The 27,400-nt window shown below is 49.3% G+C and overlaps 5 protein-coding genes across 5 annotated transcripts; 2 read left to right on the forward strand and 3 right to left on the reverse strand.

The window, feature by feature from the left end:
* On the forward strand, positions 1,969 to 3,069 carry LOC8057549 (arabinogalactan peptide 16). The gene is made up of 2 exons (XM_002456031.2): positions 1,969 to 2,413; positions 2,661 to 3,069. Exons 1-2 carry the CDS (start codon positions 2,296 to 2,298, stop codon positions 2,765 to 2,767), a joined length of 225 nt encoding a protein of 74 aa, XP_002456076.1. The 5' UTR covers positions 1,969 to 2,295; the 3' UTR covers positions 2,768 to 3,069.
* On the reverse strand, positions 5,636 to 7,571 carry LOC8058264 (inorganic phosphate transporter 1-11). Its single transcript, XM_002458208.2, has 2 exons — positions 6,430 to 7,571; positions 5,636 to 6,343 (listed from the first exon to the last, which is right to left on the reverse strand). Exons 1-2 carry the CDS (start codon positions 7,566 to 7,568, stop codon positions 5,818 to 5,820), a joined length of 1,665 nt encoding a protein of 554 aa, XP_002458253.1. The 5' UTR covers positions 7,569 to 7,571; the 3' UTR covers positions 5,636 to 5,817.
* LOC8058048 (protein MAIN-LIKE 1) lies at positions 13,777 to 16,650 on the forward strand. The gene is made up of 9 exons (XM_021456283.1): positions 13,777 to 14,027; positions 14,114 to 14,308; positions 14,401 to 14,773; positions 14,848 to 14,976; positions 15,062 to 15,264; positions 15,328 to 15,619; positions 15,710 to 15,802; positions 15,878 to 16,276; positions 16,356 to 16,650. Exons 1-9 carry the CDS (start codon positions 13,777 to 13,779, stop codon positions 16,512 to 16,514), a joined length of 2,094 nt encoding a protein of 697 aa, XP_021311958.1. The 3' UTR covers positions 16,515 to 16,650.
* On the reverse strand, positions 17,171 to 19,246 carry LOC110433734. Its single transcript, XM_021456284.1, has 6 exons — positions 19,200 to 19,246; positions 18,863 to 19,063; positions 18,511 to 18,782; positions 18,223 to 18,444; positions 17,797 to 18,133; positions 17,171 to 17,712 (listed from the first exon to the last, which is right to left on the reverse strand). The coding sequence occupies exons 3-6, from the start codon at positions 18,637 to 18,639 to the stop codon at positions 17,171 to 17,173; spliced, it is 1,230 nt and encodes a 409-aa protein (XP_021311959.1). The 5' UTR covers positions 18,640 to 18,782; positions 18,863 to 19,063; positions 19,200 to 19,246.
* LOC8058265 (ethylene-responsive transcription factor CRF1) lies at positions 20,680 to 23,087 on the reverse strand. Its single transcript, XM_002458209.2, has one exon. The coding sequence runs from the start codon at positions 21,971 to 21,973 to the stop codon at positions 20,990 to 20,992; it is 984 nt and encodes a 327-aa protein (XP_002458254.1). The 5' UTR covers positions 21,974 to 23,087; the 3' UTR covers positions 20,680 to 20,989.

Here is a 27,400-nt window from a genome sequence, read left to right on the forward strand (position 1 = left end):
CCATGCCAAACCGAGCAGCTCCAGTTGGTGATGGCCATAAAGATAGAAGATGCTGAAAGATCGCATTCACTCCTGGATCTTTTAATACTGGCCTTTCAAACTGATGGGGATGGCCATAAAACTGAAGGATCGCATTCACTCTTTTTGTGATTTGTGTAACTCCACACTTGTGCAGCATCTTCTAAATCATTGTACTGACTATTTTTTTCCCTTCCAAACTGTAATTTTTGTAATTGTCAGGTTGCAAATGGCCTGCTGCTGTCCTATCAGAGCTCTTACTCGTGAGTTTCCCTTGTAAGCCTTGTTAGCAACATACTGCGACTTCCTCGTAGGCATAACACTTAATGTGAGTCTAGCAATAATTCCACCATATATGAGATTCCTCCCCTTTGGTGTCCAGAAACAAAGAAAAATCTGAAGCCCAAAAATGACAATGTGTTTTCTGTTGCAGCTCGTCAGGTTATAGACCATATGAAACTAAGCATGGGCACATCTGCATAACTGACAATGTTACAGACAGGTTACAGACAATGTGTTTTCTCAACTGCACATCTGAATGGGCACAACTAAAGGGCTGCCATAATCTAAAGCATAACTGATCGATGTAACTGAGCAAAGAGTTACTATCCTTCAAAGGGGGTGACCATCATTGCCTGAGCTGCACAACATCCACTGAATGACAGACATAAAATACCACAGGGACTTCATAAGAGGTGTCCATAATATCTCTGATTTTTTGTCAGGTGGTCTCCCAAGTACCATATGGGCCTCAGGAACATTGGTAGCCATCTCAAAAAGAGAAACACTAGTCGACTGAGGATGGACTGCTGTCAAGCACATGGTGAGTAAGTCGTTGGTACCATCATCTTTAGCGCTTGATGCAGCCTTGGTGAGTCAGCTGAGATCGACGAGATGCCCGTTGCCACATCCTTGGCAAACAATAGTGTAGAAGCCAGCGCGGATGTTGCCGATGTGGTCATGGTAACGCGAGGTCATCCCCTGCACTTGGAGAATGTGGTGCCTGCAAATCTCTCGAGGTGGGAACATCCCAAGCAGCAAGAGATGCCGGGGATGTGTTCTTGGCCGGCCTCACCATGCTGCTGCCAGTGGGCGAGTCAATGCCGGTGGTGGAGGCATACTTGTGGGTGGGGAAGTTACCAGTTCTTTCTCTTTTGTTGGACTGGCCGTAGTGATGGCGTATCGCATCATGTTTTCAGGTTGCTCAACAGCTAGCGTGCTGACAACATTGGGTGAGGAAGGTGCTATTGAAACTGTAGGTGGCGGCACATGAGTGATGTTCATCATACAACAACCATCCCAGATGCAGCAGCCATGGAGAGCTTCGCAAGCTTGCACAGCATCATTGTAAGATTGGAACGAGATCAGACCTTCTGCTCGATTTGTTGCCAAGAACAATTGCACCTTCTTCGCGCCATAAAGGGTTAAACAGCTGACGCATCACTTCCATGGACACAGGGTACCAACACATGTTGCTCACAATGGCATGAAGGACACTTGCTGCCGGCGCCTCCTGGTTGCAGGGCATTCCATCAAACACCTTCTGGGCACTACCGAAGGAAGTTGTTGGTACACTTGAACTGTCGATGACAACGGCCATAAGCTGGTAGCCAGGGACACAGGGGACGTGTCGTCGGGAATGCCACTGGTTCAGTACATGGGCGAAGGCCTTGTTTCACCTAAAAACCAAAAAGTTTTCAAGATTTCCCGTCACATCGAATCTTGTGGAACATGCATGAAACATTAAATATAGACGAAAACAAAAACTAATTACATAGTTTAGCTGTAAATCACAAGACGAATCTTTTGATCCTAGTTAGTCCATAATTGTATAATATTTATCACAAACAAACGAAAATGCTACAGTACCGAAAACTTTTCACTTTTCGGAACTAAACGCCCAAGCCCGAATGGAAAAGGCTCGCAGGTCCATCTGACCTTAACCGCTCTGAATCCGAGCGTGCGAGTGCCAGTGCGAGGAACGAGCGAGGCCGTTCGTCCGGCCCTTGTTGATGATCCCTGCATGCTTGCGTTCCGTTTGGTTTTCAGTTTCCACCACGAAATAACAAGGCTGTGTATAAATCCTTCCGGTGCTCTCCCTCCTGCATCGCCGGAGCCAAACGCCAAACGCCACCGCGCGCGCGCTCTCCTTCTCGTCCTGATCCCCCTCAGATCGAGCGAGAGGGAGGGGGCACCCACCGGGAGGAGCCCGTCGTTTTGATCGGTGTCACGGCCCCCCACGTTCCCGCGAGGAGGAGATCGAGCAACCCCAAGGAAATGGCGCCGATCTCCAGATCCACGGCGGTTGTCCTTGTGATGATGGCTGTCGTCGTCGCCGTGCTCGCCGCCGCGGCTAACGCCCAGGCCCCCGCCCCAGCACCCGCTACCAGTGACGGTCAACTCTCTGATCCCCTTTTTCATCGTTGTTGGTGTTTTTTTTTCCCTACTCTTGTTGCGTGTTTTCTTTTCTTTTCTTTTCTTTTCTTTTCTTTTTGGGGGGAGGAATAGCCGATGCAGGCAATTTGTTGTGGAAGGGATGCACTATGCAGCTACGTTGTTTGCGTCGAAGAACACAGCCTGACAGTTCATGATTTGTTTTTCTTCATGATGATTTGGTCTCTTGTTGACGTTTTTTTTGGCAGGAACAAGTGTAGACCAGGGAATCGCCTACGTCCTGATGCTGGTGGCGCTTGTCCTCACCTACCTCATCCACCCATTGGACGCCTCCTCCGCCTACAAGCTCTTTTAAAAAAAATCATCCGCTTTGTAATTTGGCGCTAATTGAGGGTGTCATTAACGGTGTTTGATTAATCGATCGATCCAGTTTGCACCACAACCAGAAAAGAAAAAAAAAAACTATGCACACATCTTATCCTTGCTACTTCTAGGACATTTTCGCCCTGTCTTTCAGTCGGGGAGAGGTCTGAAGGAGCCGAAATTATTGCAAATGACTCATTAGGGGGGGACTGATTTTTCTCGTTCATCTGCATGATACAGCAATGGTGTGCAATACTAGTGGTGCTTTCAGTAATTCAATTATCTGATCCGATCTCCACCGGCATATCTTCAAGAGTAGAAAATTCAAACAAATCATCGGGGTAATAATGCATATATCACATAAAACTTTTGAAATTTCCCTGGTTACATGATGCTGAAAACATTGTCCAATATATCCCTTTTTGGAGCATTTAAATTTGTAAATATAAATCAGAATAAGCATGATATTATAACATTCTCAACTTTTACCTGTAGTTTTTGATGAGTGGCCTATAATTTTTGTGCTCTTTAGTACTTTACTTGAGTGTGTCCTATAACTTTCTGGTAAAACTTAGCATATTGAGAGTTTTATGAAATTGCCAACAACATAATTCTCTACAAATTTATTATTATCCGTGGTTATGGGTATTTAGTTAACCAAACTACATAGGGTTTGTTTGGTTCACCTAAAGAAAATATGAGAATGAGATGAAGAATGATAATAAAATCCAAACAGGTGGATTATAGGGAAGATTCTTATAAAACAACCACAAGATTATAAGAATATAGTTATCCACCTCCACCATACTATTTGGAGATAATGGGAAGAAACATCTTCGCCTACTTATAATATCTTGTTATAATCTAGGGATCCAAACATACATCTTTTTTTTCTTATCCATGATCCTCCAAAGTTTATAGACTCAATGTTTGGATTCACATTCTCATAATCTTTAATTAGGATATCCAACCAGGCCCTATAATTTGCGAGAAAACCATGGCTAGATGGTTGTTAATCAGTCTTGTGTACTGTGAAGATGATTGGTCTGCTTAGGTAGATTTTTTTTATAAAATAATTTGTAGTCTATCTCTATATATATCTCGAACTATCTCTATTTCTATCTCTATCTCTCTACTTATAAGTGGTTTTGAGTTGTTCTATATGGAACTGTCATAAGTTTGACCAAGTTAATATAGAAGAAAATATATTATTTACAACATCAAATTAGCACCATCATATACATTATGAAATAAGTTTTATCATTTATCTCTTTGTCATAGATGTTAATGATCTTCTCTATAGACTTAGTCTATGGTAGCTTGACTTAGGACAACCTTAGATCCTTATATTTAGGATGGAGGGAGTAGATGTAGTACTCATCATGACCTAAATGCATAGTACTAGAGATCATGGGTTGGAATGTGGCGATCAAGGTTTATTCCATGTTTTAAAGCTTGAGGAGTCATCCTTGCTCTTATTATTCTCGTTTCTTCTTTTTCTTCCACTATTTGGGATGAGAGCAATCATAAAAGAGATGATTGTAGTCACTACAATTTTTTACACGAATTGTAGTCACTACAATTATAGCATCTTCTATTGTCCTCCCCACCCGTGTATTGCTTGAAATTGTTCTTTTTAGGGTGGTTTGATATAGTTTCAAAGTTACCAATTAGCACCTTTTCTAGGATGCTTTTGGTAAAGTTTTAAAGTTAATAACTATCACAAGATTTAGCTATAACTTGGAGAACTTACTTCCAAGCATTTCAAGGCTAGCAATGCACATGATAAATCAATACAATTTCATGTCCCAAAAAACTAATATTCCTACAGAATCATAACTAGCACCAATGGGGATACCTATATATTTGCATCTACCAACAGTGATGCACTAATTTTCCTACCATATCATAACACCTGGCACATATACTCTGCTATTCGTGCCATGACCGAAACAACTATATATGCCTATCTATAGTAATGCTTGTTCTGATAGCATGGATAATGGTTACGAGTCAGCATGTATAAGGTGTTATGTAGTGATGTTCCCTAAGAGAAATAGTTCTTTGAGAAGAAGGACGCCTACAGCTGCCCAAATCCACAATAGTGATAGGACAAGAACAGTGAGGCAAGGTAGTGCTAACATTATCAAACAAGGTAGTGGTGGATAGCCAATGAGTAAGATCATGATGGAGGCAACAATAAGAATGATAGGACGCAACTATGAGGAGGTTGTTCTTGGTAGGATGTGACCAATTAATCTTGAAGCATTGGGCTAGTGGGTAGTGTCATGGCGCTTTGACAAAACCCTATCCCGCCATGACAAGGGTACTGGACTAGTGGCTGATCCCGACAACAATGGGCCAACATTGTAAGGAAGAAGAATAGGAGAAGGTAGTCGGAGGTTAAAGAAAAACATGAATAATAGGATGGTAACGAGAGATTGTGTGATCGGACGAAACACGAGGTGGTTTGGCTGGACAAACCCAATAAGGCACATGCCACATAGCCATGAACCTATAAAACTAGACTGGGGTGCAGATGGGGCAGAGGCAAATCAAAGGTGTGGGTGGGGACTCTATTGGAAGAAAAGGAGGAGGAGAGAAGAAAAGGAGAGGAGATGGAGGAAGGAGAAGAGGTAGAGAGCTTCCCTATATATCAGCTTTGCATCCGTCAATGAAGGAGAGAGACAGAAGGGTGGGGACAAATTAAAACAAAATGATGATACAACCATATGATCTTTGTTTTTTTAAAAACAAATACATAGAACAAAAGATACAAAATTGTGGCATGTCAATAATGACATAAATTATAATTTAAGTATTATTACAGAGAACACCTCCTTACAATTGTATGAAACACTCTCATAAATACTCAAACTTTATGGAACACTCTCAAGCTAGGCTAGAACTAGAAGCTGGCAACATATAAGTAGTTGCCCTTATTCGTGTCCCTTAATTTCCACACTGTTCAAACCGGCAACAATAGTATTACGTACGGTACGTACTACTGTAATTTTGGTGTGTGCTTACTGGAGGCATCGATCACGCTTGCATGGAGCTCTGCCACTCAGTACTGGAAACAGGTATCTTGTCATCCTTGCTCACGTCCGCAGCGCCCATGGCCGCGCCGGCGGGAACACCGGGACCGTTTCCGGCGTTGCCGTCCTCCCCGGAGATCTCCTCGAGCGACCGCCCCATGGTCTCCGGGACGAGGAAGGTGAAGAAGAAGCCGAGCATGTTGGTGACGGCGAGGATGATGAGCGCCTTCTTGATGGACGCGATGTCGCCCTTGAGCGTGAGGCTCTGCACCCCGAAGGCCGCGACGATGGCGCCGGCCTTGCCTGACGCGGCGCTGATGGCGTGGCAGGTGGAGCGCACGCGTGTCGGGAACAGCTCGGCCGGCAGCACGAAGGTGGTGCTGTTGGGCCCGAAGTTGGCGAAGAAGAAGGTGAGCGCGTAGAAGAGGGCGAAGAGCGTGGTGTATTTGTTCTTGAGATCATCGTACATGATGCCCATCAATAGCATGAACACGGACATCATGAAGAAACCGATGAGCTGGATCAGGTACCTGCGTGCATTTTTAATTTGCATCAAGTCGTTCCATTGACATTGATGTGTAGCCGGCGGCGTGGCGACCTTAGTTACTTAAGTTACCTGCCCATTTTGTCGATGAGGGCGACGGTGACCCAGTAGCCGGGGAAGGTGCCGAGGAGTGCGACGAGGAACATGGCCTTTGAAATCTCGAACACCTCCTTGAGTGGGTTTATGTCACCGGCGGGGCTCGTCAGCTTGATCGCCGGGAAGATGTCCTTCTGGGTGAGGTTCTGGCTGTAGAAGGCTATGTCCAGAAGGAACCACGTGGTGGCCGTGCCGATGAGGTGCAGGCCGTGGCGCTGTGCGAACTCCCTCGACAGCAGCGGGTAGTCGTTGGCCGCCTTGTACCTGGCGAGCTTGTCCTGCTCCGACTGGATCTCCACGTCCATCACCTTCTGCATGTCGTTGGCCGCCTGCTTGGCGTTGCCCTCGATGAGCGCCGTGTACCTCGCCGTCTCGGGCATCTTCATCCGCCAGTAGAAGGTGGCCAGCGCCGGGAACGCGCCGAGCATGAGCACGATGCGCCACATGTAGTCCGCCGCCGGCAACTGGTCACCCAACGAGCTGTCGTGGTCCTCTGTCCACGACGGCGCCGGGTTGTAGCGCAGGAGGATCCCCGAGATGACCATGGACACGAGCCCCGCGAAGATGATGCCGACGCCCTGCATCGCGAACACGGCGGCGATGAAGGCGCCCCGCGTCTTCTTGTTGGAGTACTCGGACATGATGGTCGCGGACAGCGGGTAGTCCCCGCCGATGCCGAAGCCGAGCCAGAAGCGGAAGAAGCAGAGCGTGCCGATGACGGCGTGCCGCGTGCTGCCGAACGAGAGGCCCGAGCCGATGGCGCAGGCGGCCATGAGCACGAGCGTGATGCCGTACACGCGCTTCCGCCCCAGCTTGTCGCCGAAGTAGCCGAAGACGAGCTGGCCCATGAGCGTGCCGACGAGCGCGACGCCGGTGACCAGGTTGTTGGTGGACACGGGTAGGGTGCCAGGCTTGGGCTTGTCTAGGTACAGGTTGTCATTCGGGTAGTAGATGCGGCCGAGCAGCTTGGAGACGGTGGTGATGCAGAAGAGGTCGTAGGCGTCGGTGAAGAAGCCCATGCCGGCGATGACGATGGCCTTCATGTGGTACATCTGGGTGCGCGCCGAGTCCAGCGCGTCCAGCACCGCCAGGTTCGACCCGCCCTCCGCCGCCATCTCTCTCGCCGACCGACGACGGCAGGTGTGTGTGTGCCTGTGCGTGCAAAGTTGATCCGTGCGTATTGGTGCTTAATTGGCTGCTTGCTCGCTGGGGCTCTCTTATAGCCGGCGGACGAACCGGGAGCCCATCACAATTCACAAGGTCGATGAACGAGAGGGGGGCGTCTGCAACGAGGCCAAGGACGACGTGCTGGTTGTCAGCATATTCCGCTTGGCTTGATCACTAGGTGCTCGTCGTCTCGAGGGATCGACGCGGCTGTGTGTGATGTGTCGGGCAGTGGATATACACGGAAACGGACCAGTACGTAGTTTTGTCCCTCGAGCGATTTACCTGGTGGGCTGGAGGCTGCAGCTGCAGCTGAGCTGAGGATCGTTTGTCCATAGCGGGGACGCGCGTAGTCAACTAGGGGGCAATGGTGTCGTTTCGCCCAGGATATTCGACACCGCTTGCCCATTGGCGATGGGCACCATAAGGTTTCCTCACAGTCGCAGACCAACTGTCCAAATCACAAGTCATTGTGGCTATATATATATGGTAAAAGAATATCCAAATTACTACATTTAGCCATGCCGCCGATGACGATGGATATTCTTTTACCGTAGTACTAGTGGTTTTTTTTGGAGCCCCAGTATAGGGAGTAGAGTAGACACTGCCAAACAACCCGAACGGTGAATTATTTGACAAACATTGTCCAATCATGAAGTAACTAGGCTTAAAAGATTCATCTCGCGATTTACAGATAAACTATGTAATTAGTTTTTATTTTCGTCTATATTTAGTGCTTCATACATGTGCCGCAAGATTCGATGTGACGGAGAATCTTGGAAAGTTTTTAGATCTTGAGTGAACTAAACAAGGCCTAGGTTTATACCCAAGAATCTCAGCCTGTCAATTTACCAATTATGCCCGTTCAGCAAATTCTACAATTGGGCTATACCTCGTTGCATTCTCTTTCTAGACCTCGAGGGACAGCCCGGCCCATCACGTATTAAGTAGGAATTCATGTCTCATCTCTCTGTTTCGTTTTTCTTTAAAAGGAAATTTTATCTAGTCTCTACATATAGCCTTCTTGTCTCCAAACTTTACTTCGTTTTTGTGAGTCTTTAATCTGACGAAGGCAGTGAGTATTAAACTTATTAGAAAACGGCCATGTACTCTTGGCGAAGATCTTCATTGTCTTGTCTCCAACGAACGACATGCCCGCTCATTATGGGTTTGTTGTGCTCTTTAAGAAGAATTGGCAAGTAGCATATCTAGTATGTTGCTCTCAAGATTACATAAAAATTAGGAATATTATATTTTTTTAAAAAAAAACCAATCATTTTAAACCAACCAAATAGACTAGCAGATTGCAAATTGCTTACACCCAGATTTTTTGACACAATTTTGTACGTAGTTGGTGATTCCATTGCCTAAAAACATTTGATAAAACTTCTAGAGAATGTCAACCAAATGCAACTTGAACAATCTTCCACACAAATCTTGCAACATGACAATACAAAATCACATGTTGGGTATTTTTTTTGTTGAAAAAAAATCATGACCTTATTTACATCTTCAATTTGGATTTTTTTTTTCTAAAAATGACACCTTTGAGTAAGAACCAAGCAAAGATCTTAATTTTAAGGGGTAACTTCAACTTCCTAAACATTTCCTTGGAGGCCTTGCAATCTGATTACTAAATATTTGTACATGGATTGTATATGTTGTAAACACTCTTTACCTTGTAGTATATAAGAGCAACTCTAGCCATAGCCATTTAAATCAGGGCATCTACTCTGTTAATCTTACTAGAGTAACTCCAGCCAAATAAGGGCCTCTACTCTCTAACTTTAGTGCTTCCCGTGCTTTTGAGCCCTTCAATTCTAATAGTAGCCCTAAATCAAAGTCCCTACTTTCTGTTTCTATAAATATTCAAATTCATAAATTCAAGTGCACAAATTTGAATTCAAATACATGATTATATATAAATGACAAACATCCAAATTAATCAAACTACATGGAACTATGAATGGACCTAATAAGGTGTTCGACAAGATCCCCTGGCGACCTCTCATGTACTTACCTGTCTGTCTAGTCGTCTTCATTCTTGCTATCGAATGTTCAGAAACTCCCACATCAACATCACAAAATGAATTGCGCTGTCGAGACACTCCTCTCTCAGCACCTCCTCACCATCTTGGTCCCGTGCTCTCCTACACATTACAGCGGCAATGTCTCTACCCGTCCACGGCTCACAGCCCACCGTCGACGCGTGCAGGAGCACGGTGCACTGCCACCATGGCGCTGGCGACGCAACAGGTTATCACAAGAATCACGCGCCTCTGCGGCCATGCACCACCGTGGAGCCCACGTTCACCGAACACTTCCGACTACAAGTCTGGCCGGGAGCCCGCCGTTGGGAATTTTTTTTTATTTTTAGCCCAAAAATGAAACAATTTTCAATTTTGACACGGTTTCGAAAAATTTTTCAAAACTAGGCCGTTTGGCCCCGCCACCATGCATGGCGGGGCAAAATCACTGCACCCCGCCATGCATGGTGGCGGGGTTGCCCCTGCCACGTGGCCACTGCATGGTCCTGTGTGCCGACGTGGAACCCGCCACGGATCATGGCGGGGTAGGGAACCCCGCCACGGATCATGGCGGGGTGCGACCTGACAAAACGCCCCCCCCTCTCGGATTTCAATTGAGTCTCCCGCAGCCCCTCCCCACGCCCGGCCGCCGCGACCCGCGCCCGCACCGCCGCCGCACCTCGCCCCGCGACCCGCCGCGCCCCGCGCCCCGCCCCTGCGGCCCGCCACGCCCCGCGCCCGCCCGCCGCACGCCGCGGCGCGCGCCGCCGGTGGTTGGGGCGCCGCCCGCGGCCTTGGAGGCGCTGCCCCCTCCCTCGCCGGCTCGGAGACCTCCTTCCTCGGGCGTTTGAAGGTATTTTTTTAATTTTGTTTAGTTAAATTGCTAGTTATTTATTTAACGATTATTATTAGTTATTTAGTTAGTTAGTTTAATTTTAGTTAAATTGCTAGTTATTTAAATTTTAGTTAAAATGCTACTTAGTTAAATTTTTTTAGTTAAATTATCCAAATTACACTATTTTGAATTAGTTTATATAAGTAGAGGTGATAAATTAGTTAGTAAGTTACTTAGTTAGTTATGTTAGTAATTAGTTAGTTAGTTAGTTAATATTAGTAGAGTTAATAATTTAGTTAGTAAGTTAGTTACTTAGTTACGTAGTACTTAGTTAGTAAGTTAGTTGGTTATGTCAGAATTAGTTAAGAATTTAGTTAGTTATTTAGTATTTCGTACTACCATGTTGGTTAGTTGATGATCAGATGTCAAATCGTTTTGTAGATGGATTACGGTGTAAGAGTTTTTTACGGAGGAAGTGTTAGGAGAGAGGATTGCCAGTTTGAGGATATGTCTGAGGATTTGGAATGGTTTGATGGTCCCCCTAGTTTTAGTGATCTATGTGAGCGTTTGAGTTTGAAGTTTGGCGATGCTTTCACACTAAAGGGTAGGTTTGATGTTGGAAAGAATAGGGCACACTATGTGATGATGGAGTTGTGCAACCAAGCTGAGTGGTCCCGATACAATAGGGTCATCCAAGGTTCGAATGTAGGCATGGCTGAGTTGGTGTTGGAGACTGTTGAGAATGAGGAGCCGTCCTTCGACGACGGTGGTGATTGTGGTGTGCAGGTCCAACAAACTATGGAGAGTATGGACTTGGATGGTAATTGGACGCAGGAGCGGGTTCAATCTCCTCCAGTTGGTCAAATAAGAAATGATTTTGATGTACACGAGTTTGAACAAGAGGAGAATGAGGCGGCAGAGGATGAAATGATTGGTGATGATGTTTGCTCTGATTCTGAGGAATCAGAAAATGAGGAAGTAGGTTCACCTGGCATGTGTGCACCGGTTCGTGGCATGCCCTCAGGAGTTCCGCTTGAGGTACTTCATGCAACGCACACTCACGGCAATTTAGCCACAGGGTATCCAGTTGATGGAGAGGAATACGAAGGATGGGGTCGGGTTCGAGTGGCGGAACCTTACGTTGCACCACCCTCTTATACATCGGCAGAGCTTAGACAGCTGAGGGAGGCTGGCTTGCCCTTTACCGGTGTTCCAAATTATATGGATGTCAGCATGTCGCATATGGCGGTTTGTGACACGGGTTTGCAGATTTGTAAGGAATCATTGTACAACCATGAAAATTTAATACTCAGGAAGGGAATGCTTTTCAATACGATGTCTGAGATGAAGTTGTTCCTTCAGGACTATGCTGTGTATCATCATAGGCCGTACACGGTTCGGCATTCCGACAAGGAGGTAAAATTTCAAATAGTATGCAAGGCAGGGTTCCCGTGCACGTGGAAGTTGAATGCACGGAAACGGTCGAGTGATGGGAAGTGGAAGGTAACTTCAGTGGAGCAGCCGCACAGATGCCAGACTAACAAGGGCAAACGGTACCATCCCCAGTTGACGGCTCGGTACCTTGCTCGCCGTATATTGGGTCTTGTAGATGCGGACAACGACGTATCGGTGTCTTTCTTGCAGGAGACCATAGCCACTTTTGTTGGGTATGAGGTAACATATGGAAAGGCATGGCGGGCAAAGCAAATTGCCCTGGCAATTCGGTGGGGTAGTTGGGAGGAAGCCTATAACAGGGTTCCACGCATTTTGTGTGCAATGCAACACTTCAACCCTGGCATGAGATGGTTCATATACACAGGAGGGTTTTATCTTCAGAACCCGTTGAGGCATATTCTGTACCGTGTGTTCTGGTATTTTGATCAGTGTAAGCGTGCATTTCAGTATTGCCGGCCAGTTGTTCTAGTTGACGGCACATTCCTCACCGGCAAATACAGAGGTACATTGATGATGGCTGCTGCTGTAGACCCTGAGAATCAAATTGTGCCACTGGCTTTTGCTTTGGCAGAGGGGGAGAACAATGATTCGTGGTCATGGTTCATGCGTCTGCTCCGTCTTCACGTCCTTGGTCCTTCTCGCACCATTTGTTTGATATCGGACTGTCACATTGGAATTCTTAATGCTGCCGGTGAACACATTGATGGGCACCCACCCCTAGTGCATCGTTGGTGCATGAGGCATTTTGCCGCTAATTTCTGGCGCCGTCAACGGAAGAAGGAGGTGGCAGACAAGTTAAAGGAACTTTGTAATAAACGTACGGAACACCAGTTTAAGGAGACAATGGCGGAACTACAGAAGATGATGAACCGAGCGGGCAAGGAATGGTTAGATCAACAGATGGAAAATAAAGCGAAGTGGGCATTAGCATATGATGAGGGTGGGTTTCGGTGTGGCATAATGACAACAAACTCCTCTGAGTCTTTCAATCATGTGTTCAAAGGCGTTCGATCTCTACCAGTGTCCGGTATTGTTGAGTTCTCTTTTAAGAAGTGCAATGAATATTTTGTTACGCGGTATGGCCTAGCCCTGAGGAATGAAGAGGAGCTTGGAAGATGGGGGAAGGCTGCACACGAATATTTGCAGGAGGCTGAGGAGTTGTCCAAGCAACAGGTTGGTGAGCCCTATGGACGAGAAAGACTTGTTTTTAGCGTACGAGCTAGAGGGGGCACAAACCTTGGCGGCGAACGATTTGGTGGGCGAACGTACCGTGTGGATCTCGAAAAAGTAGAATGCAGTTGCAACGTACCTCAGATCATGCATGCCCCTTGCTCACACATGATTACGTCTTGTCGGCTTAGAGGTTTTGACCATACAGTTGAACCATACATGTCACCCTTGTATCTCCGTGCCAACACCCTAAATGTTTGGGAGAAGAGTTTCGAGCCGTACCTTGACGAGTCGCAGTGGCCTCCATATTATGGTGAGGACTACGTGCCTTATCCGGATCTAAGAAAGGTAGGGAAGGGAAGGAGGAAGAAGAAGCGACTGAAAGGCGATATGGACAATATGAAAGGTTATGGCGATGACATGTATGGTGGCGGTGACTTCAACGAAGAACGTGCGCAGAACCTATGCAGCATTTGCAAGAAACCTGGTCATAACGCTAGATTTCATAGGAGGGGTAGACAAGAGGTTGTTTATTAATCTTTGTGCTTATCAAAATTCTTAGTAATCATGCATTTATGTTATTTGTCTTCAAATGTACTTGCTTTGTCTTATTACTAATGTTAATAATTGTACTAATGTTGTTTATTTCATTTTTGAAACAGGCGGGCTACGATGGCGGCGTGGGCACCTCATCCCCGCTTTAGCCTCATTGAGGCAGACTACGACAAGGACCACCGGGCCAAGGCCTTGTCGGAGCAGCAGAGGCCGTTGTGTGTGCTTCGTGGTCGCACGCACCACGTACACAGCTGGAACGAGCGATACGCGCCGTACATTCGTCGTGCAGGCTTTCTTGAGATCGTCCGGGTCTACAACAGTGGACTTCCCACTCTAGACCCTGCAGTTCTTACTGCTTTTGTTGACAGGTAACATAGCATTTTACATTACTTTAATTTGTTTGTTAAATATGTGACCTCAAATAATTGATATACACAACATTATAACGATGCAGGTGGAGACCAGAGACACACACCTTCCACACACCTTGTGGAGAAATGACTATCACATTGCTGGATGTGAAGATGATATTGTGTTTGAGTTTGTCTGGTCATCCGGTGACTGGGGTCGTCGATGAGTCTACTTGGCTAGACTTGGTACAGGAGTTTTGTGGCAGGCGGTCATCAGATGCTGAAGTTAAAGGCACCAAGTAAGTTCATATTTGAGTCCCATTGAAATTACTAATACAACCGTTTTAGATACATCTATATTTATACAATATTGGTTTACTGGTAATTGCAGGAAGACCTCAGGAGTCTCGACGTCTTGGATTACGCAGAACTTTGGTGCAGGACCACCGCCTGATGCTCCAGATCATGAGGTGGAGATGTATGCAAAGGTGTGGTTGTGGCACTTCTTGGGGGGTTTCTTGTTCCCTGATTCCTCAGGAGACAGCATCAGCTGGATTTTCCTGAGGATCCTTATGCAGCCACTGGACAACATTGCCGGCTACAGTTGGGGTACCGCGGTGCTTGCATGGACATACCGTCAGCTTTGCCAGGCCTGTCGTCGCCAGTCTTCGAATGGAAACCTAGGTGGCTGCTCATATCTACTTCAGGTTTGGATTTGGGAGCGTTTTCCAGTTGGAAGGCCCACTAAACCTCCGGGTTTGCCTGTAAGTGCATTTGCTATTTCGATTTGTTCATAACACTTAAGGCATTTGTGACATTATGTTTGTGTTAATTGCAGGTATGGGTGCATGAAGATGTTGGACCCACCGCCCTTTTCCTCTGGACAGATGCTAAGGTAGTCAGGGGCGAAGCAGACAGGAGGTACAGGCAGTACACTGACGAGCTAGACGTGTTGACACACAACTACGTAAGTTCAATTCACTGTTAGTACTAAATGCACTATTAATGCGTTTTATTTTGAAATACTAAAAATAAGTTTACAAATTTTGCAGGTCACATGGTCACCGTGGTCTCGGTGGGAGCTAGAGGGGTACCTTAGTCCACGCTGCGAGGAGGAGGATAGCGATTGGCTTTACGATGGCCCACTCATCTTCTTCCACGTGGTCGAGATGCACTACCCTTGCAGGGTTTACAGACAGTTCGGGAGGCTGCAGGGGATTCCACCGCTGTATTCCACAAACGCTGAGCTGCATAGGTATGATGGCACTTTGTTTGTTTCCATAAACTGGCTCGTTGCTAATGCAATATATTTTTGCAGGATTGATCGTAGGTTCCGGTCCACGCAAAAGGATTGGGCGGTCAGGCACGATGCACATTTGCAGACTTGGTATCACAGGCAGGTTCCCCTCGTCAACTCACTACCACCGCACGACCCGGCCAGATGGATGGAGTACCTACAGTGGCTGCACCGGAGTACGAGGACTCATATCATGGTTCCGTACACCAACACCCCTGCAGATGAGGGTGGTGAGGATGACATCGCCGATGCGTTCGACGAGGCGCAAAGGGTTGACAAACAGGTTCTTAGGGCCCCCTTAAATAGATATGTGGTAAGTACCTTGGACTTTCATGTATTATTTGATGTTTATGGCACAACAGTTGTCCAAATGATCGAGTTAATGTTGTGTGTGATGTTGTAGTCACAACAGTTGTCTAACTACTCCGAGGAAGCTAGTAGGCAACTGTTCCGGAGTAGAGACGACAAGAGCAACCCTCTTCGCAGCTTTGTGAAGGTACTTTCGATAAAAAAATTCATTATTACAAAGCAATTACAACTGAATAATGCATGTTGTCATTTTAACCTGCAGAAAATCAAAAAGGGCTGCAAGAAGTTAGCGGCTAAGCTGAGCTGTGCAGACACGACATATGCGCCTCCGTTGCACCCCATGTTGTCTAGGAGCCAGACGGCCTCGATGTCCACTAGAGCCACTTCGGCTAGGGCCGCTTCCTCCTCTGTACGTACTCCGCAGTACACAGGGAAGGGTCCAGCGGACGTGGACGATGACGACGAGGCCCTTCAGTACTCCACGACTAGTGGCGACGACGACGACGACGAGTTACAGTGGGAGTTCACCGGTCACGAGGAGATGGGTACCTCACAGCTAGGCGGTGCTCCTATTGGTACACAGGGGGTGGAGTACACACCGGAGGAGTACACACAGGGGGTGGAGTACACACAGGAGGAGTACACACACGTCGAGCACCAGGTGCCTATGCTGTGCTTTTACTTTTCTATATTTGCATGATTCAAAAATTAAAATTGCTCATTAGGGTGCTTGTTTGCAGGGTACTTCGTCCACACAGGAGATGGAGCGTATCCATAGGCGGCAGCGCGAGAGGCAGCGGCGAGACCGCACGGACGTGGGGTGGACAAGCAACGTGGTGCCTACCAATCCTAGGAGGCGACGGAAGCCGCGAAACCGCTACACCCCTGGCGATGATTAGATTATACATGTTTAGCAGTTGGGACTTGTCATGTAGTACCTGTGACATATTGTTATTTCCAGCACGTTGGTAACTGACATATTTCTAGATATTTGATGTACCTTTTTTAAGCATTAGTGAGAATTATTTAAGTTGTTCGTTCTAAAGTATCTTTGGTATTTACGTAAAAATCTCAGTCTTGCCAAACCAGCTGCGAACCAGGACAATCGGTTAACAAAAACCGAACAAAGACACTGCAGCAACGGTTCTGGCCAATTTCTGGCTACCCCGCCATGGCTGGGGGCGGGTTAGGGGTACCCCGCCATGGTCCATGGCGGGGTATCCCTAACCCGCCCCCAGCCTTGGCGGGGTAGCCAGAAATTGGCCAGAACCCCATGTACCTTTCATGGCACTAATCAAAGTGACTTCCTCTATTGCTTTTTAAATATTACACAAAAAAATAGCACCTAAACACGCAAGAAACAAAACTTTTAATTGTTATATTAGTTAAACATATTAGAAAATCTTTTTAAATTATTATGTTAGTTAAACATTCTGACAGCTGTGGACTTTGGCGAGGAGCGATCAAATTGAAATACGTCGGAGTACAAATTATTACATGACAAGTTTCATAGTACAAAAGTCTCAACCCTAAGCCACTCACATACATTACCACATCAATCAAACTGCGTGCACCACTGCGTAAGCAACTCGTCCTCGGACTCCCAATCGTCCACTACAGCCTCCTTACCCATGCTCGCCTCCGCTGCCTTGGCCTCACTAGCCTGTCTCTCGTAGTAAGCTGCCTCCGCCTCTTCTGCCGCCTGAGAGTATAACTGTCCCTCTTCCTCGGTCATGTCTGTTGGCCACCATGAGTCGTAGACCGATGTCTTCTGGTTGTGGTATGCAGCCTCACCCTCCTCTGTGGCACCGACAGGCATCGGCCCTGACGCCTCACCCTCCTCTGAAAGACGAAGTAGGTCGCATATCCTTCCCATTTCATAGTCATGCTCCTCCTGAGGGTACCCCAATTCCTCGGCAAGACGAATGAGGTCGCCTATCCTTCCGGTGTCGTCGTCTTCCTCCGCCTCGGTCTCCTCTTCGACCACAATCGGACGGCTAGCAGTGCCACCAACTGCACCGTCCCGCCCTAATATCATATTCTCCGCGTACTTAGCACGGCCCACATCTGCTTGCCAGTTTCCGGTGCATCCAATCTCTGTAAGTACAAAATTTAAAGAATTAATAACATATTCATTTCAGAGAAACAAACAGTTTCACTTTCAAAAATTAAATGACTCACTAGCACATAATGAGGCAATAGTATCGTTCAAGCATTGCATCTCAACTCGCTCAGCCTCCTCCGCAGCCTTCCTTGCATGCTCTTCAGCCTTGCTTGCACGGTACTCCTCTATCTCCTTTTCCCTCTCCTCGGACCACTTCTTCCATGCAATACTCGCAGGGTTACGAACACGCAACTCCTGGGCGAATGCAAGCATTTTCTTCTTATGGTCCTTCACAAAATCAGTGACGTAGTTTGCAGGATAACCTCTCGTCTTGCGAACTGCTACTCTTGCCTTATATTCATCTTTGAACTTAAACACATCATCAGATGATTCCCATTTGCATTTCTGAGTGCTCTGTTACGGGAAATATATGAATACAAAGTTAGCGTACAAAAACAAATATATGAGTATAGTAGTACTAAATGTGCACAGTCCTAGCAAACCTCATCATAGTCGATCATGTGGCCACAGAAGTGGCCAATCCCAAGACCTGAAGGAACTAGGCCGTAGCTAGCTTCAACACCACATTTGCACATCACGGGAGGCGCAATAGACCTCCGCTTCTTCTTCCACTCTAGAACCTCCTCCTGCTTCTCAGGCTCTGGCCAATGGCTCTTTGGACCATAGATCCACTCCTTGAAACGGCACTTTCGAAAACCACGATCCTACAAAAAGAACACATTAGAACACACATATACCAACTGAAATTTTAAGATTGAATCAAAACTTACTTCACGCCGCAGAGGACAAACAAACTCTAGTTCATTCCGTGGATTTATCACGGCTTGTTCTCCGCAATGACATTTCGGAGGATCCTCGAGCCGAAGTGCAGAGGCGACGGCCTTCTCTTCCTCCGTCATAGGAGGAGGGTTAGGGGGGGCGGAACCCAGCGAGTAAACAACTCACGTTTGCAATGATCAACGCCGGGGTAGAAAAGCAGAATTCTTGGGTCAAACTTGTCCGGCCCGTCGATCCATTGGAAGAAAAAGCACCGGAAGTAGGGCTACAAAAGAGTTTCAATTGTCTCATTGGGAATAAAAACATAAAAAACCAATAAGAAAAATAAAGGGCACAGTGACTTACGCTATAACTATAACAAGTATAGAAGCAACGTGCCGCAGTATCCGGATGTCTCGACTGGCTCACGTGTGCCGGATGTCCACAATCACAGTTAGGAATAGGTTCCTCGGGAGGCACGGGGGCATCCTTGCAAGACACATCGGGGTACAACTCTCTAGGACGACCCTTTTTTCGCCAAATCGACTCACGATACGAGTCCTCCATCTAAATACGCGAAAATAATTCAACACAAATCACATAACTAAACAAAGTAACGTAACAAGAGACTTACTAAACATATTAAAAATAAACAATTGAAGTTATTTAAACTATGAAAACGTAAAGGTTGTAAGAAATTTACCTTCTCCAAACGAGGGGTGGCCGGAAAAACAACCGTGGAGAACGACGCGGAGGGGCACCGGAGAAGAGCGGAGCTCGGGTGTGAGAGAGGGAGAGAAAGAGAGACCCTCGGGCTGAGTGAGGGAGAGAAATGAGAGAAAGATGGCCGTTCGGCCGGCTAAGTAGGGCGCGGGCATACCCCGCCATGATCCACGGCGGGGTACCCCTACCCCGCCAAGATCCACGGCGGGGTCCACGTCAGCCCACTTTAGCCACGAGTGCCATGCAAATGCCACGTGGCAGGGTGTACCCCGCCACCATGCATGGCGGGGTCCAGTGATTTTGCCCCGCCATGCATGGTGGCGGGGCCAAACGGTCTAGATTTGAAATTTTTTTCAAAAACGTGTCAAAATTGAAATTTGTTTTAAAAATGGGCTAAAAATAAAAAAAAATTCGCCGTTGGAGGAGCACGAGCCGGCCCACCCATGGCGTACAGCGACTATCTGGGCCGCAAAGTGACCCCCATTATCCGCCGGTGGAACCTTAATGCAATCCGGCATGCCGCGCGCGCCGGCCTGTCCTCCCGCCGCGCCACGTACCTTGGTCTCGTACCCATGCGGCGCCGGCCCTCCCGTTATCTTTTACTACGTTGTCTTCCGCGTGTGGTCACTGGTCACCCGGCGTGCGTACGTGTTCCCGTTCCGGGTCGCTACGTGGTCGTGGGCCTGCCTTCGAGGACGACCGCCTCATCAGGAGGAGCCAGCAGCAGCCAGGACCACCGCCGCCGCTGCCGCCTCGCCCCGCTCGGCGCCCGCGCGCATTCACTCGGACGTGTCTCGGCCCCTCGCGCGCACCGCGCGGCACGTACTACGTTTTGCTAGCTTATTCCACTGCCGGAGTCACAGGAATCACGCGCGCGCGTACGTACGGGGGCTACTACGGGCACCAAGCCATGTCCTGACTCCCAACCGCGGGAGGAAACGTGGCGCCGCAGCGCCCGGTGTACAAACACGTTCGGACGGACACGAACGCACCGGCGCCTTATTATGAGGGAAAGCCTTGGCCATGTCGAATGGACCAACGGACAGAACCTCCCCCGGCTCCGTCGCGGGAGCGCCGCCAGCGCCGGCGGTCGGTGCGGTCACTGTACCCGACCGGTCGACGACGCAAGGTCCCGCGCGCGTGTACGCCGTGGCCGGGCCCCGTAGGATCGGGCGGACGATCGACCCACTCATGGCGCGCGGGCACGGCGGGGACCCAGCCGGCCACCGCCACCAAAACCAGCAGACTTTCCGCACAGCCGCATCATGGCCTCCCCATTTCAAGCACAAGCACGGCCGCGTCTGCCGTCTGGACCACGCCGCATAGCAAAATTAGCAATGGGAACTGGGAATGCGCGCATGCTCGTTGCCAAATCAAGGCCGTCGTGCATGTACGATAGTGTAGAGCATACGAGACTGGTGGTATACCAGGTGGGACAGTACAAGTACTACACCAGCATCTATGTAGGCATCACAATTTGGACGGTACTAACAAAAAACATTCACGTAGAAATACACTAACTCATAGACTCCAGCACCTCAAAACTCTACGTACTCATCGGCAGCATGTTACATTTCTCATCGACTCGAAAAATAAAAACACGTACGGCAAGGAAGAGGCGTACAAGTACACAGTGCACGCAACGCAGGCACGACACAGGACACACCACACACTTCTCGACGTCCAAAAAAAACGATCCGGTAGACGAATCAACGAGGGGTCTCCGTTCCGGTTCCGGCGTTCCCCGTCCGCCACACTCCGCCAGCCTGTTCAGAAAATCGCGGGAAGCGGGTTGAGCGGGAAGAGGTCGCGCAGGTCCTGGAAGTAGTCGTTGTTCTCCTGCATCGGCGACGCCGGCGCGGCCCAGCTGGGCGCGTCATCAGACGAGGCGGGCTCGGCGCCCGCAGCGGCCGCGGCGTTCCACGACAGCTCCGGCGACGACGGCTCGGCGTAGAGGAACCCGGCGTCGGGCTCGAAGTCCCAGAAGCCGCTGGTGGCGTAGACCGGCGCGTCCTCGAACGGCACGAACTCGCCAAGCTCCTCCTCCTCGAGGACGGCCAGGCTGCGGCACTCGGTTACGGCCGGCTCGCACGGGGCCGCCGCGACGTCGGAGTCGAAGTCCTTGGAGGAGTCCTCGGCGAGGGAGGACACGGAGGGGACCTTGCGGAGCACGGACGTCGGCGACGACACCGCCGGCGAGGACTCCGCGCCGGACTCGTACCCGCCGGGGGTCGCCGGGTCCTGCAGCTGGCCGGCCGCCCCGGAGCCGGCGGAGGAGAAGTTGGTGGTGGCGTTGGGCCCGCGGAGCTGGATGGCGGCGGTGTCGTAGACGCGCGCGGCCTCCTCCGCGGTGTCGAAGGTGCCGAGCCACACGCGCACGCCGCGCCACGGGTCACGGATCTCCGCCGCGAACTTGCCCCACGGCCGCCTCCGGACGCCGCGGAACTTGGTGCTCGCCGCGCCGCCCGGGCCACCACCCTTGCCCAGCCGTCTCCGCGCCCCGCTGCACACGCCAACGGGGCCAGCGACGCCGACGCCGACCCTCCTCCCGCGGTCGCCGTCCCCGGCGTTACACTGATCCGGCACGGCAGCAGCCGCCGGTGCTGCTGCTGCTGCTGCTGCTGGTGCCGCCATGGGCGGCAGCTCCCGCACCATCCTGCCGACCCGCCGGGCCCCGCAGCCGTCCTCCTCGCCGGAGGAGTCCGTCAGGTCAGGATCGTCCCAGAAGATCCGCACCGTGCGCGCGCGCGACATGGCACGCCGGGAGTTAAACCCAAGCTAGCTACAAGGAAGGAGAGATGACACAAGAAACCCCAACCAAAACCAGCCCCCCGCGCAAGCTGCAGCAACCCTGACCCCAGCAGGAAAAGAAGCTGCAGGGGCGATCGGAACGGACGGCCGGGTGGATTCCCTCCTGCTCTGCGGATCGGCAGGGGAATAAAGAGCAAAGGGTCGGGGAGGGAGGGAGGCGAAGGCGATGCGAGCAGGAAGGAAGGCAGACCGGGGCGAGGAAGGAAGGGGAAGGGAGTGGCCGCAGTAAAGACGGGCTCTTTAAAAAGAGCAGCGGAAATGCAGCAGGACGAGCAGGAGCAGCAGCTACGAGTAGTAGCTGAAAGCAGAGGTACTAGCAGTAAAGCCGCGCCCCGTCCTCTCCACTGCCGTTCGTACTACTAGACCGACGCAGCAGCAGCTGCCGCGGCCCCCGCCGTGGATACGAGTAGTCCTATCTCTAACGGTTTTCGAGCTCCGTGAGTGTGTGACCTTGCTGCTGGCTCCTCGGCGAGAGGAGGGAGCTTCTTCTTCGCTCTCGGGAGTGCTACTCCTACTGGTCCTAGGAAGGAACAGAAGAAGGTGCTGGAGCAGGAGCACCGAGCCACCGACGAAATAAAAAGCGCGAAGAACAAGGCCGGAGACGGAGGGAGGGAGGTGGCAGCCGCAGCGGTGGTGTGGCGTGGAGAAAGCCGAGGAGGAGACCTTGTGAGGTGGGTGGGAGTCGACGGCGGCGGTGGTGGCGACGTGCCGGCGGAGGAAGGATGGAGGTGCGTGATGGGATGGGAGTTTCTGGGGGTTTGGGGAGGTTTTTGGGAGAGTGGAGTGGACAAGGCGCGGGATTGGTTACCGCTGTCCACCCGTCGTCTGTCTTATAGGATCCCCCGACCCGACAGCCTCGGTTGCAACCCACGCCCGATTCCGCGGCGGTGACAGGCCCGCGCGCGCTTGTTTAACCCAGGCTCTGGCCCGAACCGTAATTAAGTTGTGCAGGTTAACCCCTTCCTCCAGCCGCATTTACTCCCCGCTGCGTGGGTTTACGGGCCGGGTTCCATTTCAAATCCCGCGCCGGCTAGATTAATCACCCCGAGGCGTACCATACCACCGGACTCGGCTCGGCCATTCACCACCAGACGCAGACGAGGAGCGGAGGAGGAGGGCCGTCACATTGACAGTGCAGGTAAACTCCACGAGCCTGCACTGCTCTGCCCCTGCACCCTGCAGGCTGCAGGCTGCGCCAGTGCAGTGCAGCCATGTTTGGCTGGCACGGTGGCCGCTGGCGCGCGCGGCGCAGAGCGTGCAGCGCAGTGCAAGTGGGACGGCATGGGGCGCCACTGTACTGTATCTGCGCGCGGTCGAGTCGCCGGCCGGCCTGCGCTTTGACTCGAAGGTGGTGGCGTGGCGTCTGATCTGAACATGGCTACGTGCTGTGTCCTTCGTCAGTTTTGGCCCGTGCACCACTGTTTTGGGCAGCCCCCCGTTGGAGATTGGAGGCTCCCGCAGCACTTCTTCTTTCCAACAATGGGGGACACTGAAATCAGTACGGCGTGAAATTATGCACGGCGCTGATGCCGGCTCGCTCGCTGGGTGGGTCGGTCACGGACGTCAATGATCACACGCGAGCGCGGCTAGAGCCCGAACAGCAGACAGCGGCACAGCGCTCCCGTCCCGTCGCGATATTTTTGGGCGCGGTACCGGTACGGAGCCACGCGCTGCTACGGCTACGGGCGTGGCCCCCGCGGCCGCGTGGTCCTGCTCCTCGCCTCCTCCTCCTCCTCCTTCCTGAGCTCCGGGACCCAGCGGGCAGCCTCTGGCTCTCCCTCGGCGCGCGAGGGGCCGGGCCCGTCCGGTCAGGTGGCGGGGGAGCCAGTCGCGGCGCGACGCGTTACGGGGTGCGCGGTGGGGCTGGCTCGGCGGCCATCGGGGCGCGGGCGGATGCGGATGCGGATGCGAGGTGGAGGTGGAGGTGGGGCGGCACGTGATGCCGGTCGGTCGTGGGCCGGACGGGGAAAGGAAGAAAATGGCCGGTCAAATCGTCGGGCGGAGCACCGGCGTCAGAGGCCCTCTGCACCGCAGCCATTAATCTAACGAACCCATCACTCCTGGTACTACATTAGCGCTAATCAGCAGGGACGACGGAGACGACGGTGCTCTGCTCACTCATCGCGTAGGACATTCACGTCGAACAGGACCGCGTAATGCAAGAGATGGCACACTCCTTTTGGATAGTAGTGGGTTCATTTGTGATGTCTGTTCTCCATTGTGCAGCTTGCGCTTCTCCCAAATGCTTCTGTACATCAGTTTCTTTAAATTCAAATTAAAATTTTGCATTACTGAATAATATCCTGAGTCCCGGGTCCAATTCTCATTATTAGCAGAGATGACTATAAACACAGCTTTGAACTATACTCTGATGATCTACTGTATGAATCATACTTAAAAACAAGTACTCAGATCAGACATCACTGGGTTTCTCATAGATCAGAGTATATGAAAAAAATAAGATGCTAAATTTCAGATGATCGATATGTATCTGTATCGCTCCAGTCAACGTACTAGTTTCACAACCAATCATTCTGTATATCATTCATCCTTTTCTTCCTCCCCTGAGTCATTGGGTTCACCGTGGACCATGTTAAACCTATTCCCTTTGGGTTGTTCTTTATAAATCTCAGGCAACGTTTGGTAGGGATATGAATCATTCGAGAAACGTTTAGGTATTGTCGTGTTCTATTAGTCCTGCCCCAAAATACCAAAAGTCCAGTGACATTTTGAACCTTGCTCCCACTAGCTTTTGGTCACACCCTTTTTCAACCAATCGAAAATCAACCAACACATCCTGCAATTCACGCGTATGAGATTGAAGAGAGGTGTAGAAAGAAAAGACTATTATTAAGCCAATCCTAAATTGTGTCAAAAAAAAAAGCCAATCCTAAATTGAGGAGGTTCATTCTGTTGCTTTCAAGTGCGACACATGAGTAAATACTATTTGATTAATGGTTGAAACCGCCTTCTACAATGTGTAGTTTCGCTTTGGTTGTTTCTTGAGATTTCCTTGAGTTTAGGACTTGGGAACAATGTTTATGAGATTTCATCCATATAAAACTCATCTAACAGTTCTTTTCTTCAAAACATTATTATGTCCCAATAATTGATTATATGACACCCTATTTAATGATAATAATATTCCTAGTGCCAATGGCCTTGATGTGTAACACTACTACAATAGCAAGTTATAGCCCCATTTGGTCATTTTGACCTGATCTTTGCTCTTCACACACTAAAAATCTAAAATGTTTACCATAAGATCATAGAGAGCCTTCGTCACCTAGGGCCAACAGATAATGTTGTCGTTGTTGCCTCCGCCTAAGGCCCCTCTCCTTTCTCCTTGGTGTGTCTGTCGGTGGTAAGAAGGAGAGGGGATCCATCTCTTAGATGATTTTCGGTCAGAATCTTGTTACCTGTGATGACTTCAGTGATTACCACGAGGAGATCGACGTTGTAGACGTCGATTTCATCAACAAACGGTCAATTTGTGGCCATTATCAGCAAAGGGAGGGGGTGCTCCTTGGCACTCCCAACGTGAACATTTACTCTAGGTCATCGATCTCATTGTCAATGGTTGCAGGGAGGAAGAATCAAGGTTTGGAGCTAATGAATATACTTCCTATGTTGTACCTAAAAATGGAACTCCAAATGCTCTTTTCGGTTCAGATACGTTTTGGACTTGTTCTAGAATGTTGGATGTTGCGGCATATCTAATGTTTTGGGGTGTTGACCATTGGATTCAACGTAAGGATCGTACTCTCACTTCAATGTTCAACAAGATTATGTACATCAAAAAAGGCACTAGGTAAAGACGATGGAAGAATCTGGATAAAATATCAGATCTTTTCTATTTTAGATTTTTTATATGTAATTTAGGGATCTATTGTGTCGAGTTTTAATATAATTTTATCCTTCCTTTGCGAAAAAAATCTTTACTAGAGGATCTTACTTCTTCGTCTTTCCACTAGCCATTGACGAGAGCTAGAAAAGGAGATAATAAGAACAAGAATAATAGGACATGACGTAGGGAGGCCAAATTTGTTCACAGTTTTACATTTACAAACGTATTTTCCTCTGGTAAACGCCAATGACAATGTGATGTCTTACTACATGAGGTCAAGGTGTTCATTTCCACCTACTTCCAAGAGGCATATTTTGTGCTATTTTCTAGGACTTTCGATCCTCAAGATTCATTTCAGTAGAGAATGACATGTAAGAACCATATGTCATTCTCTTTCCTATCCTTGTGGCCATCAACGAACATGACCATCTCACGAGGACGTCACTTCTGGGGCGGGCCGTCCTCACTACCTATCTCCTCATCACGAACAAAGCCATCTCGCGAGGGCTTCGCGCCAAGAGAGGGCCACCATCGGAATGGCCCCTAGCGCCGAGGGAGGGCCATCGTCAGGAAGAGACCTAGCGCCGAGGGAGAGCCACCGCTAAGAGGGCACCTGCATGGGCAGATGAGATGCCAAGAAGACGGAGGAGACACCACCAGACCTCCAAATCTAACGAGGGGGACGTGCGTCGGTGATGAAGGAGTTGGTGGTGGCTGAACGGACTTCAACGACAGATGCGAGGAAGTCGGGTGCGGATTTAAAACCACCGAACCAGAAAATAGACTGCCCAATAGGAGTAATAAGTAATGAGAGGAGGAAATTTGGTGACAAACAAGTCTGCTTGGAGATGTTTTTTTAGCCTCCATTATAAAAAAAATGAGTAGAGCGGTTGATAGGTAGTCTTCCTGATGAAGATGTTCTGAGATCGCTTAAAAGTACCGGAGGATTTTAAGTTCGATCAGCAGTAGCAACGGCCGGCAATGTGGTGCAAACTTACGCGGAACACGCACGTCGTGAGCACTCTCCCATTAGTTAATTCCACAGAGAGATCTTTGTTTGCTTAATTTATTTGTTTTGTATATTCGAGTGAAGGTCCCCCTTTGAATTCAAGCGAGCTGCGAGCGTGCATCGCCGATAAGAGTAATATATATATAAGTATACTGTAGATATCTTAGCAGCATCAGCGTACAGTTTGAACACATGCATGCATGCATGCCGTGGCGCACTTTAGCTAATCCTTTGAGCTCCTAGAAACCAGACGATTTTTTTTTATTCAGGCACGGTCGAGAGCTAATTTACAGTTCGGCCTGCTTGTACGCATCTGGAGTGACTCAGCGATGACACTGCTGCTCAAACTATCTACCGGCCGCACACTCTACTGTACTGCAGAACTACTACTACCTCATACGAGTAGTAACTTTCAAAAAAATATATTTTTTTTTAAAAAAACCCAGCAGTTCAGTTCTAGAGCCTACTGTAGCTCATCGTGGGCTGCTAATAAAGCTGTGTGCCTGTGTGTGTC

The sequence above is a fragment of the Sorghum bicolor genome, chromosome 3 (assembly GCF_000003195.3).
Source record: "Sorghum bicolor cultivar BTx623 chromosome 3, Sorghum_bicolor_NCBIv3, whole genome shotgun sequence".
NCBI lineage: Eukaryota > Viridiplantae > Streptophyta > Magnoliopsida > Poales > Poaceae > Sorghum > Sorghum bicolor.